Source organism: Eptatretus burgeri, chromosome 17 (assembly GCF_056783735.1).
Source record: "Eptatretus burgeri isolate ZD-2024b chromosome 17, Ebu_testis_v1, whole genome shotgun sequence".
NCBI classification, from domain to species: domain Eukaryota; kingdom Metazoa; phylum Chordata; class Myxini; order Myxiniformes; family Myxinidae; genus Eptatretus; species Eptatretus burgeri.
This window is the reverse complement of record NC_140977.1, coordinates 59,784,240-59,798,210: the sequence shown is the minus strand read 5'-3', so window position 1 is coordinate 59,798,210 and position 13,971 is coordinate 59,784,240. Positions and strand designations below refer to the sequence as shown.

Below are 13,971 nucleotides of genomic sequence, written 5' to 3'. Positions count from 1 at the left end.
CGGATCAGGATGACCTCGGGGGCGGAGCCACGCTCGCCAATTGGTCGGAGGAAAGGGGGTGTGAATCTCCCCTGATCCTAGAATTTGCATATATCTCTTTCACACAGACGCGCCTGGAGGCGGGGCCAAGCCGCTCCACACTTACTAATTGGACGGATCAGAAGTGGGCGTGTAGCGTTCTTGATCCGAATTCCCCCTTGGAAAGGCCGCTATTTGCACTCGCGGCTCGGTGCGTATCGCTGAACGAGCCAAAGACAGCCCGACGCTCAGTGTTCACAGGTGGTGCGGGAATGGCCGTAGAAGGAGAGAGGTGAGGGTGGTGGAGGGTTTATCGGTGGTGGTTTGATGGTTCTGGTGCCGTTTGGGAATGACGGTGATGCGATGTTTGCGCGATTGAGTTGTGAAGGTAAAGGTCGTGGCAGTTGGCGTTGTTGTTGTCTGAGGGTTGGAGCATGGTTGTAGTTGGTGACGATGGCTGGCGTGGTGGTTAAGGTGGTTGTTCTGTGATGGCGGTTGAGACGTGGTTGGTTCAAAATAAAGACAGAACAGAAAAACGGCTATCTCAAAGCGTCGCAGCCCGAATGAATCACATAAATTCCCTTGAGACAACGGATTTGGGGCTAACTACACATGTACTTAGAGATATCTCACCTACGGGCCCTTCATGGTGTAATGCGAATTTCCACAGCCGTAACAATATGTATAGTTGGGACCAAATCCTATTGCAAAAGTAATCTGCAGAGAATTACTAGGAATGCAATTTTTGCTTAGGGGGGAAGATTGCTCTGCTTACAGAAACTGGTCGGAATATCAAATCCAACAAAAAAACGAATTAATTAGAGCGAAAATAAGTTGCAGAAAAGCTCGGTTCCAAACACTATTTCAGGCTAAAATAAGCTACTAAATCGTCAAACTACGGTCAGAATCGGTTTCCTCAACAAAAAGTAACCGAAAAATGTTTGTTGCAATATTCGTCTATATCTTAAAGACATATTTTTCATAATTGGGTCTGGAAAACCGGGGATGCATTTCTCTGTGCAGAGTTTGCTGTTTGCCACATTTATGTCAAGCTTGAACGTCTTTATTTGAACTCACACGTCCGATCGTATTTATGTCCTCATTTTAAAAAAAATGTATAAAATGTTCACATATATAGTATATATTTACAATAAGTATGTAATTTGTGTGGTTTTATTAAAGCAGTGTGTAGTAATGGAGGCACTCATTTCTATGTTTGTTTGTTGTTGTTTTTTGTCTTTCGAAAACTGTTATTTGTTATTTTTATGGTGCAAATGATTAATGTGCTGGTGTGACGTCATATTACCCAAAATGTTACTTTTATTGGCTATAAAGCACTTTTAAAAGAAATGTACTCTTTGGATGAAATGCAAAGTAATTTCTCCTTTAATCACGCATTGAACGTTAATATTTAATGTTGAATTTGACTTTATACAATTGTGGTTGACACGTATGTTTAATTTCTATATTAACTGTTTTTAATTAGAAAGCTCGACAAGGCCTACACCAGCCGATAACGTTCTTAAATATGTTAATATATCAGTTTATCCTTTAGTTACATTATTAAAAGGAAAACTACAGAGTACACACTTACTTTTTTGTTAAGATTTAAGATATCATGATTAGCGATGCGATGAAACTTCGGAATTATAAATTTTACTATTTGCTTCATGCTTGTGTTTGACGTTGTGAATGATTGGGGAAAAGTTTCCCAACGTCAAAGTCAAGTTTTAATGTCATCACAAGTGTTGAGGCAATATTGCTGTCAACAACAAGTGGTCGCATCAACTTAGACAATGTAAAATAAATGAAATTCATTCACTTGGACGTTTGGACCAACATTTACACAGCAAAATTAACTTTGCATGAATACATGCAAGGGCTTGGAGGATGTTGTTTATAACAGCTCCATTTCCATTATATGTTATACCACAATCCATTGTACATTATATTCCATAATATGTTACTGTTTCTATTGTAATATAACAACATTATTAAACTACGAAAGATTAATCAAACATCTACTATATAAATTGTAGTCCTTCTGTCTGTCTGTCTGTCTATTTGTTTGTAACCAATAAGCTCCTAGACCAGTGAACCGATCTTGATGAAACTTTACACACATATAGACATAACATGCAGCTCCAGGATGCATTGAGTGGCTTTCCATAAAAATGAAATGTGTATATATATATATATATATATATATATATATATATATATATATTATATTCCATTTAAAAAAAAATGCCTTTCGAATAGTGCGCCGGCATATTAATCGTAACAAAAGTCTTCATGGTTAAAAATGCTGGGGTGTTTTGAAATACAAAATGTTCGTATTCGTTGACTTTTTAAACATACACATTCTCCTCCTGTTATTTGAATTCGATTTGAAATTCGACGGCAACAGCTAACTGCTGATAGATCTACTCATGAACGAGCCAGGCAAGCGGAGAGAGAGAGAGAGAGAGAGAGAGAGAGAGAGAGAGAGAGAGAGAGAGACAGAGACAGAGACAGAGACAGAGACAGAGACAGAGACAGAGACAGAGACAGAGACAGAGACAGAGACAGAGACAGAGACAGAGACAGAGACAGAGACAGAGACAGAGACAGAGACAGAGATATATATCGTCTTACTGCTGATATATCTGCTCATGAATGAGCCAGGCAAGCAGAGTCGGCTGCAGAGTGAGAGAGCGTCGCCTAACTGCAAATAGAGCGTCACACCGACGGGCGAGAGAAACACAAAACTCACGTTCCAGCTTTCTAGGTCTGGGTTTTGGCAAGACATCAAGGACAGTTTCCACTGCTGCTAGAAACATTGAGTGACTCAAGGCCGCCTTCAACTATGACCTCTCTGAGGATTACGGCAGCATAAAGCCTTCCTTCCATAAATCTGAGGAATAAAAGAAGCCTTCCTAATTTTCTCCATACAATTAATGCCTCAGTCTAACTAGCGTGAGGAAAATAGGGCAAATTTCCCGGGTATTACCGGGTACTTCAGCTAGTTTTACATAAGCTGGTGTAAAACTGTAAAAGACCATGGTGGTAAATGATCTGTGATTACCAATGATTTAAATGGGGCTGTTCAAACATTAATTAACTCTATTTTTGCGAAAGTTCAAACATTAAAGCGATTTTTACGAACTTTGTAATGCTCCGTAACATTAGAGCAGAGGCAGACACCCCATAAGACATTACAGGCCATAATATGGAATATTTCTACTGCAGAGCATAAGGGACATAATATGGAATAAAATCTTGATGCAAGTGACAAGTTGCAGTGTTAGTCGGTTTTGATATTTAATTGTCTTCATTTACCAAATACATAAACACCAATTCGTTTTTTGTTTTTTTTTGCCACTTTCCAATAGATGGACTCGGACTCAGACCACAGGACTCGGACTTTGACTTGGACAGCTTGGACTCAGACTCACACTTGAACTCGGACCAGGTGGACTCGACGACAACACTGGTGGTAGGTTGAAAAGGCCGTTCGAGGCGGAGGATTCATGAAATGACACATGTTTCTGTTTGGGTACAGAGGTGTCGATGAACTGCTGGGGGTGACCGACAAAGTGACAATAATCAACTCTACACTTGGAAAGGCTCTTGGAGGGGCAGCAGGTGGGATACTGAAGGGTAATCTACATGGTTGTTCCTGCTTTTGTTGCATCTCTTTAATTGTTTTTTTTTTGTTTGTTTGTTTTTGAATGGTTGTTTCTTTCCTCCTGCAGGTGGTTTTACCGTGGGCCCACATCCTCTAGTGGACCTACTGCGCCAGCGTGCTCGTCCGTACCTGTTTTCCAATGCCCTTCCACCACCGGTTACAGCCTGCGCTCTAGCGGCCTTAAACCTGGTGGCTGACGGAACTCTGGCTCAGAGCATTACAGAGAAAACTCGGCGGTGAGCAAATTGCAGAAATACCAACGTCGGGTCTCCTGACAATCGGGCATGAGTTCGAATTTTATCAAAAGTTGAGCAAAATGTACTCAACAGTAAGTGTACAATCTGCCGGCACCCTGTTCTGCATATATTTATTTATGTCCATCTTGTTACAATGCCAGTTGTTCTCTGCAATTTGACTATTTTAAACCAAATCCTCCTTTGTTCAACACATCTGATGAAATAGACTTCTACTCACCATCTCCCTGCAGGTGGCTATTCTGTAAGTAATATTGTAGGTCGATGAGTGTTGGGCTCTGCCTCACCCCTATGTTCAAAGGTCACATGGTTTGGCAGCTCTGATTTTTTGAAGAATAAACCTTTAAAAACCGTCTCCTCCAGAACTGCTTGACAGATCGATGGAAAACATCACCCACATGTTCCCCAAGCCTTGGGGATACCCGGGTGTGCCCTCATATTTAACAGGTCACATGGTCTGGCAGGCATATTGAATTAAACAAAAATCTTTTTTAAAATTATTTCTCTTGAACCGCTTTCATTAATCGACGTGAAACTTCACAATTGTGATCTGGTATTGTGATGGGGAATGAGTGTTTTAAATTTCAACTTGATAGGCCGCTTGGTCGAGCAGCCAGCATTATTTAATATTTTGAATCTGGGTTCAGGAATTTATATCAAACTTGGTACAAGTATGTATAATGATGTAATAATGTGGGCAGAGGCATAATCTGGCAAAGTTACGACGTCAAAGAGTGCACTTCTTGTTTATTTATATCATACCTCATTATTTAGAACATAAAACTGTCCCAGTGGCACTCATACAAATCAGTTGTATCATGTGCAGGACAAAGACACGTGATATCAACGTATGTTTACGTGAATTACAATGACAGTAGGTAATGGACAAGCGCACATGGTATGTGGGATCTCCCATCTGATCTCCTGAATCATGATCTGAGGCACCCTGGTTGATTGTGAACTGGCCAAGCTATTTCTCTCTTCTTTTGGTTTCCACCATCTCTGACTCCCACTGAGGAATCTGTACATGATGTTCATGCGGGACAACGGTGGTGTTCCGATGACCACACCGAACACCTGCCCAGGTTTGGAGAGGTGTTCACTGCAGCCAGCCAGGCGTAATGGAAATGGTTCCCTGCTCTTCCCATTCTGTGAACTTCCCAATCCAAACACTAAGCCAATCTTTATCACACCCGCAGGTTCCGCTCTCAAATGAAAGCTGCCGGGTTCACCTTGGGTGGTAAAGACCACCCGATTTGCCCCATCATGGTTGGTGATGCCAAGCTCACAAGCATAATGGCAGATGAAATGCTAGAACAAGGTAAACTCCTTTCTATAATTATTGATTTGTCTTGTTATCTTCTTTTTAACTCGACTCCCCATTAATGGGTGAATTGAAACCTCAGTGATTTTAGTGTGTTGATTTTGTGGTTAGCCTTGTGGTTTGTGGTTAGTCTCAGAATATTTTCTGTATGTTGATTTGGTGGTTTGCGATTGGCCTCTGATTTTAGAGAGTTGATTTGCGGTTAGCCTCGGAGTTATTTTAGTGTGTTGATTTGTAGTTAACCTTGTGTTGATTTGTGGTCGAGCTTGTGTTGATTTGTGGTTAGGCTTGCTGTTAGTTTCTAATTAGGCTGTGGTTTGGCTTGCTTGGAAACTAATTTGTGGTTAGGCTTGCTTGGAAACCCACGTGATGTTCATTTTGATGTTGGAAATGAACGTCACAATTGATTCATCTGGTCATGTGCTTGTGAAAGTCAACATTTCTCTCACTATTCTCAGAGAACGGCCTCAACGTCAGCGAGTCTGGCATTTCATTCAAGCAGATTGGCAGGGACTGCAAGCAGCCATCTCTCTTCAGGATTGGTCTCCAATATTTGCTGCCCCTGATATCAACTCAACCTGGGAATTCTTCCACAGAAACGTTCTCTCTCACTCATGCACAGATTCATCCCATCTCATCTTCCGTTATCCTACCATTCTTCCAAACCATGGTACCCTGAATTCTGTGGTGAGGTGGTTGTGCTGAAACAACTTAACTTCTCTTCCCGAAAGGCAAGTCTGACCAAAGGCAATCTCAGTGCTTGCTAAAAAGTCCACAACCAGTGTGTGTCCACTCTCAGGAGAGACAGACAACAACATCTGTCCAACCTCAAGAATGAACTTTTAAACTTGTCTTCGTCCTCTAAAACCTGGCAGTGTCTTGTTAAGTCTGTTTCTGGTGTATCCCTTCCCTCCCTTCCCTCTCTTCAAATGGCACCACAGCCGACTCCACTCGTGAGAAGGCTGATTGGGTGATTTCGGTGTTTGCTTGTGTCTCCCAATCCAAATATTGTGTTCCCAACCCCTCACTCTCAGTACCCATTCTTCCCTGTCATATCAACTGCTCTTGGACTAGTTTTACCAGAAGGGGGTTGTTGGCGGACCTTGAGCGCCCTGTGGAAATGTGGTTGGGACAAATCGCAGAGAGAGCAGGGGGGGCAAGGCTGGAGAGGAGTCTGTAGAAGACAGAAAGACCACCGACCAACCTGCGGTGATTGAGTGAGAGGCCCAAAGACTCAGCTTCATTGCGGGAGATGCCAATGATCTTAAAAGCCCTGGTTTCGACAGCGTGAAGTCGAGAAAGGTGGGAGGCAGGAGCACCAGCCCAGAGGGGAGAGCAGTACTCCATCAGGCTTCGGACAAAAGCTTTGTAAGTGGTCAGGAGCTCAAGAGGGCCGAGGAAGGACTTTGCACGACGGAGGATTCCCAGTCGGCGACTGGCTTTTGAGGCAAGGTTGGAAATGTGACTTTCCCAGGAAAGGTCATGGCAGATAGTGAGACCCAGAAGCTTGAAAGAAAAGACTTCTTCCAGAGGATTGTTGAGAAAGTGGATGGGGGGGTTTTGTAAATGGTCCTTTCGAAGAGACATAGTGAGAGTGTGAGATTTGTCTGGATTGAAAGACATGTTCCACTTGTTGGACCAGTTTGTGATTTTATCCAGATCTGCAGTGAGCGAAGAAGCTGCTGCTTGCCGGTCTGAGGGATGACAGATGCACGGCAGAGGGTGGAGTCATCGGCAAAGAAATAGAGGATTTTCCAGAGAGTCCGAGAGATCATTGATGAAAACCAGAAAAAGAACAGGGCCCAGAATGCTACCTTGAGGAACTCCAGCCTGCACAGGAAGAGGGGATGAAAGAACTCCATTTAGGGCCACACGTTGACTGCAACAGGAGAGGAAGTCTGCGAGCCATGAGTGGAGATGGCCTTGAATACCATGGGAAGAGAGTTTGGTGAGTAGGGCAGGGTGCCAGACTGTGTCAAAAGCACGTGATATGTCCAGGGATACGGCTCGGATTTCCTGTCTGGCATTGAGGACCTCCATCCATTGATGGGAGAGCAGTAGCAGCATATCCAGGGTAGAGTGACCTGGTCTGAAACCAAATTGATGATTGGAAATCAAGCCATTGGAGAAGAGGAAGGATTTGATGTCTGAAGCGATGATGGATTCCATAACCTTGCTGATGATTGGGAGAAGGCTGATTGGTCTGTAGTTACAGGGATCTGTTTTTGCACCTTCTTTGTGCAGGGCAGTGATGTTAGCAGATTTCCAAGCAGATGGCAGATGACCTTGGGAAAATGAGAGGGTGAATAGAACAGAGAGAGGGTGAGCAAGAGCAGAAGAGCAGGCTTTGAGGACACGTGGGCTGATGCCGTCTGGACCGGTTGCAGAATCTGACTCGAGGTTTGAAAGCAAGCTCTCCACCTTGTCAGGAGAAAAGGATACAGAGTCCAGGGACAGTTGGGTGCGACTGGGTAAGGTGGGTAGAGATAGTGATGGGTTTAGGACACAAGATTTAGCTGCAAACACCGAGTTTAGACATTCAGCTTTATCACGTGTGGAATCAGCAGTGCCGCCATTTGAGTGTAAGGGGAGGGGATGGAGGGGGAACATACACCAGAAACAGATTTGATTAAACGCCACCAGGATTTTGAGGAGGGAGAGAGGTTTGAGAGTTCAGACTTGAGATGAGAAAGATGTTGTTTTCTGGCTCTCCTGAGGGTAGATACACACTTGTTCCGAGCTTTGTGGAAAGAACTGAGATTGTCCTCAGTTGGGTTTGCTTTCCATGAGGCAAAGGCAAGTTGTTTCAGGACAACTGCCTCGCCACAAGCTTCAGTAAACCAAGGGCGGGAGGAAGGGTAAGACAACTGAACACGAGAGGGGATAAATCTGTGCATGAGGGAGAGCAAGTTTCTTTGAAAGAATTCCCAGGATGAGTTGATGTTTGAGAAAGTAGTGATAGGAGACCAGTCTGTAAGTTTGATGGCTGCTCGGAGACCCTGCCAGTCGGCTTGAGTGAAATGCCAGACTCGACGGCGGTGAGGTGGTTCTCTGATAACAGCCAGAGAGATGTCCACTTTAATAAGGACGTGGTCAGAAGAACCGATTGGAGCGAAGGAAGAGCAGCAGATATTGTCAGGGAAATTTGTCAAAATCAGATCCAGAAGAGATGGAGTACCATTGGTTGAGATCCGGGTCGGGAAGTTGACCGATTGAGTCAGTCCCAATGAGTCACAGAAAGCTTTTGCTGATGTCCCATGGCAGGTGAGAGAGGTACCCACACCTAGCCAACTGGCGTGATGACAATTTAAGTCGCCACATAAGAGGAAGAGAGAGTTTGGATGAGAAGATAGAAGATGGTCCATGTTTTCGGAGAGTGAGGTGTAGATGGAGTCATCACTGTTCGGTGGACGGTACAGTACACATATAAACATGAGGTGGGAGTGGAGGGGAAGCCGAAGCCAGAGGTATTCCTGGGGGTGTGGGGGAGTGAGGGCAGTGCAGGGAGAGTGAGGAATAGAGTCTTTGATGAAGAGAGCAACACCTCCACCAGGACGAGGCTCAGGTCTGTCATACCGTAAGAGGGAGTAACCAGGGAGAGATACTTGGGAGTCAGACACGTCTTGGGAGAGGAAAGTTTCTGTTAGGCAGATAATGTCTGGTTTGTCAGTGGCAACCTGCATGGAAAGATCTGAAAGGTTTGAGTGAAGGCCCCGGATATTTGAGGTCCACACTTTTAATGAAGAGGTAGGGGAGGAGGCTTTGGGTGCAGGAGGTGGAGGGGGCGGGGGAGGGTAGGACGAGGGATGAGGGGGGGAGGTAAGGAGGGTTGCTGAAGGAGTGTGGGGTATTGCAGAATAGCGAGGGGAGGGGGCCGAATGAGGAGTAGAAAAGGCTCTGTGGTGCTGGGAGAGAGGGGGGACAAGAGACAAGGAAGATGGCAGTTGAGGATTTGAGGAGGTGGGAGTGAAGAGATGGAGGTGAGAGGGCAGTGGAGGGAGGCAGGTTGGTGGATGAGAGGGGGGGCAACTTAGAGAAGGAAGAGTGAGGGGGATGAAAGGTGGGAGAAAGGTGAGGGGGGAATTTTTGAAAGAGGTGAGAGGGAGGCTTGGAGGAGAAGAGTGGGATGGTTGCTTTGAGAGTGAGAGTGAGGGGTGAGGGGGTGAGTTGGCACTGAAGTTGGAAAAAAAGAATGGTTGATGGAAAGCGAGCATCCATGGCAAACTGTGGTTTTTAAAAGTTTTAGGTCAGAGATGCGATTTAACACAATTCTTGATGGATGCAATGAAGGCGAATTCAGAGCATGGAGAGAAGAAGCGCTGTAATAGTTGGATTTTTTAGGCAAGGAATGAAGGAGAGGTCGAAATGAGAGCAGTCTGTTAAAATAGCAGAAGAGTAGTGCATTGTGAAACAGTAAAGAGTACCACATGTGTGAGAGAGGAAGATGAAGCATTATAAGATCGTTTTTGTTGTTAATATTAATGTATGAGAGAGTTCAACAGATTAGGTCATGGAAGTGTAAAAAAAAAAAGAAATTGAGGAAGACGAGGAGGAAGTTAAGAGGAAGAAGAAGTAGCAGAATCGGGAGAAGGTGAGCGTGTTGTTGTTGTTGTTGTTGGGTATATATATATATATATATATATATATATATATATATATATATATATATATATATTTTTTTTTTTTTTTTTTGAGATAAGAAAGAGATTAGTTGGGAGAATGGGGGATGTTTGGAAAGTGGGGAGGATGAAAAATTGAAGGTAATGGGGAGGATAGAAATTGAAGGTAATGGGGAGAAAAACAAACAAACAAAAAAAAAAAACGATCGAACACCGAGTGGAACCGGTAGGCCTCAAGCCTAGGACTAGGCCTCAAACACCAGGTAAGAACGTCGACATAAATATTCACAAAATAGCACGATTTTTGAAACAAAACCGAACTAGGAACACACATTAACATGTAGGTGAGAAAATTAAACAGTTAAAACGGGACAAATAACAACCGGAACTTAACTTTGAGAACGTCAGCAGGGAGCCCCCGAAGGAGACCTCTTGCCGCTCAAAACCGGAACCGGAAGACTTTGCAACTGGACTGGATGGCATCAGTTTATGTGTCCTAAAAAAGCTGCTCTGCTGCTCTTGCACAACCTGTCTCAGCCCTTTTCACCCTTTGTGCTCGGTCGTCTTCCATATGCTTGGAAACCTGGCAACATCACGGCACGACATTACAAAGGTGCAAAAACTGATCCCCTCAACCACAGACCAATCGGCTTACTTCCAATCATCAGCAAGGTCATGGAATCCAACATCGCAGTTAATCTGAAATCCTTTTCTCCAACAACTCAACAATTTTCAGACCATGTCATTCCACCTTGGATCTATTGCTTCTCGTCACCCAACAATGGATGGAGGCCAACAATGTCAGACATGAGTCCAGTGCCTTATCTCTGGATGTATCTCATGCTTTTGATACAGTCTGGCATCCCGCCTTACTCTCCACAGTCTCTGCCTATGGCATCCAAGATCAACCCCACACATGGCTTTCTGACTTCCTCCACTCTCGTAACCAACGTGCGGCTCTCAACGGAATCCTTTCATCTCCTCTCACTGTCAATGCTGGTGTACCCCAAAGCAGTGTTCTGGGCCCAGTCCTATTCCAAATCTTTATCAATGATCCTTATGGTTCTCCACAAAGTCCTCTCTTTCTATTTACTGATGACTCTACCTGCCATGACATCCCTCATCCTTCAGACAGGCAGGCTGCAGCCACTTCCCTCTCTTCAGACTATGAAAAAAAAATCACAAGTTGGTGCTCAAACACTTGGAATATTTCTCTCAATCCTGGCCAAGGTTCAGTCATTCAAACTTCTGGGTCTCACTATCAGCCGTGATCTTTCTTCGGCAGGCCACATTTCAACGTTGGCCTTCGGGGCCGGCTGCTGCCTGGGCGTTCTTCTTTGGCGTACCGGGGTCCTATCCACTTACAAGGCCTTCATCCACGACGAGGTGAGGTGCTGCTCTCCCTTCTGGGCTGGCTCCCCTGCCTCACATCTTGCTCAGCTTGACACTGTGGAAACCAAGGCCTTCAAGATCATTGGAATCTCCTGCGCTGGAGCTGAGTATGTGGGCTTGTCACTTTGCCATCACAGAAAGGTCGGTGGCCTCCGTCTTCTGCCGCCACCTTTCTGGTCTTGCGCCCTCTGCTTTGTCCCCCCTCCCCCAGGTTTCTGTGCAGCATACACGGTCCACCATCAACCCGTTCTGGTGAAACTACCGAAATCCAGGATAAATACTCACCTCCACTCATTTGTTCCTCTTTTTTTCCTGTCTGTGAAACAAACTTCCATATCCTCTTCAATCTCATTCTTCCTTACAGGTCTTCAACACAGCTGTTCACTGCCATCTCAAATTGTCCCCAATCCAAAACCATTACCTTTCCTACCCTTGTTAACTACATCCAAATCCCTCCTAATTTTCCAGTTTTTCCTCCTTGGAGCGTCCTTCTCCATGCATGCGTATTTTGTGTCCTGTTTTTGTCTGTTACGTCCTGATCCATTCAGTCCACTTGCTCTTCCACGAGCCTCCACTATGTATACATTTTTACAGCCATTTTTCCCTGCTGTGCAGGGGTTGGGCTTTTTCTTGAGGCAATGTTTTATGGCCGGATGCCCTTCCTGACGCCAACCCTGGTCGCCTCTTGTGACACGCAGGGATATGGTACACCTATTCTAACCGGGGCATACACCGGGACCAGTACACTGGTACTCACTTCGCCGACCTCGGAAGGATGACGGGCTGAGTCAACCAAACCCAGCAGCCAACGGGGCTTGAACTCAGGACCCTGAGATCCCAAGCCATCACCCTAACCACGAAGCCAACACCAGGCTCCTCCACTATGTATACAAAAATAATAATTGGCTCCGTCTGTCCGTCTGTCTGTCATGCTATCTGCTCCGAAACGGTTGTGCCGAAATTCATCATACTTGGTTTGGTGGTTATGTTCACCACGTGGCAAGAATGTTCAAGAACAATATCCTTTTGGCCCCAGTCCCTGGCAGGGTCAAACAGTTGGAATACCAAAAAATGCAATTACAGGCACGTTTTAATGAAACTTTGTTTCTGCAATCAACATTGGGGGATGCATGACATATCAAATGTTTTTTTGGGGGATTTGACCCCTGATTCATACTCCCGGGGTTGGGATTTTGGGTCACGGGGGGGGGGGGGGGAACGTTTTAACTCAAAATTTGACATTGGTTCAACCCTGTCGGAACTTTATGCCATCTTTCGAGTTTGCTTTCGGTGGGAAGTGTGGGGATGTGCCATGGCATGCCATCGGCTTCACTCTTGTTTTAATGTTGGAAACCCACATGATGTTCATACAACACTTTTTTTCTTCTTTTTTTTTAAAAAAAGTGCTCATTCACGATTACAGCTTGGAATAATATCTGTCAATCCTGAATGTTTTGAAATATTTTGTGACTTTTGCACTGTTTTTTTTTTGTTCGATTCCCATTTACCATATTACTCCTCTTTCTCATCCCTTCACTTCCAGGTGTGTTTGTTATCGGGTTCAGCTTCCCGGTGGTTCCACGAGGGTCTGCGCGCATTCGAGTGCAAATATCTGCTGCTCACTCTAATGATGATATTGATCAATGTGTGAACGCGTTTGTTACCGTGGGACGCAAGCACGGCTTGGTGGCCTAATGTACACTGCATACGAGTCTCCTTCCAAAAGTTGTATTGTCCGGCAAACATACCGGAACAGGCATGGTGTCATGAATTAAAGTGTTAAATCTGGCGATTGTGGTGGATCAGGTAAAAGTTCTAAATTTTTGATGTCATAAGTGGCTTCGTTATGACAACATAATTGCATAGTTCGAACGCTTTATCCGATCGGAATGAACATTTTTGAGGGTCCTCTAGGGCTAAATTGTATGGAGGACAAAAAATTGATGTCATCAGTCACATGGTTCGGTCGCCATATTGTTTTCAACATGAAAATCTTGATGTTTTTATCAAATTCAAAAATTTTCAATTCAAAAAAAAAATGTTTTCAACAAAAATGTTGACAACAAATCACCACAACCACAACCTCGATCTTCACAATACAAATTACTTGATTGTTCAGCCTGGTGTTGGCATCGTGGTTGGGGTGGCTGGCTTGGGATCTTAGGGTCCTCAGTTCAAGTCCTGTTCGCCACTGAATTAACACCAGGTGGGTTGACTCAGACTGTCATCCTTCCAAGGTTGGTGAAATGATTACTAATGTACTGATGTAGGAACACAGCATCAGCAGTATCGTTGCACCCCAACAAAATGATTGTGACCCAGCAGCCCAGGTCCCATACATAAGAAGAAGAAAGAAGACTTGATTTGCTCCTGTTATTAATGAAGAAAGTGAAAAAGCACAAGAACTAATCAAGGCTTGAAGGCCAATAATCTGAGGTCAATTTTTTTTAATCCAAACATAGCCCTCGACCTTCCTCTGGATGAAAGAGGGGGCCATGCAAAGGTAAGGTTGGTTGCAGTGGTTCCTGCAGGGTGTGAATGCATAAACGAATGAACAAATAATCGAACAAACAAACTTTCTTCTTTATATTGTCACGTCTGAGTGCCCGTTAACACTCTATCCTCAGCGCCGGGACCTTATGTCTCGGGATATGGCCAAATGGTCTCTTTTTGCACTGTGTTCAGTTATTTTGA

General features: G+C 44.4%; 1 protein-coding gene across 2 annotated transcripts in view; it reads left to right on the top strand.

Moving 5' to 3' along the window:
* The window catches only part of LOC147010261 (2-amino-3-ketobutyrate coenzyme A ligase, mitochondrial-like), a 20,901-nt gene extending 7,835 nt beyond the window's left edge, over nt 1-13,066 (top strand). For both annotated transcript variants that reach the window (XM_085863145.1, XM_085863144.1), the window contains 4 exons: nt 3,563-3,645; nt 3,756-3,924; nt 5,142-5,263; nt 12,821-13,066. In XM_085863145.1, the coding sequence (XP_085719271.1) occupies nt 3,563-3,645; nt 3,756-3,924; nt 5,142-5,263; nt 12,821-12,972 (526 nt within the window). In that variant the 3' untranslated portion in view covers nt 12,973-13,066. The remainder of the gene's footprint in view (nt 1-3,562; nt 3,646-3,755; nt 3,925-5,141; nt 5,264-12,820) is intronic.
* Nucleotides 13,067-13,971: the final 905 nt, after the last annotated feature.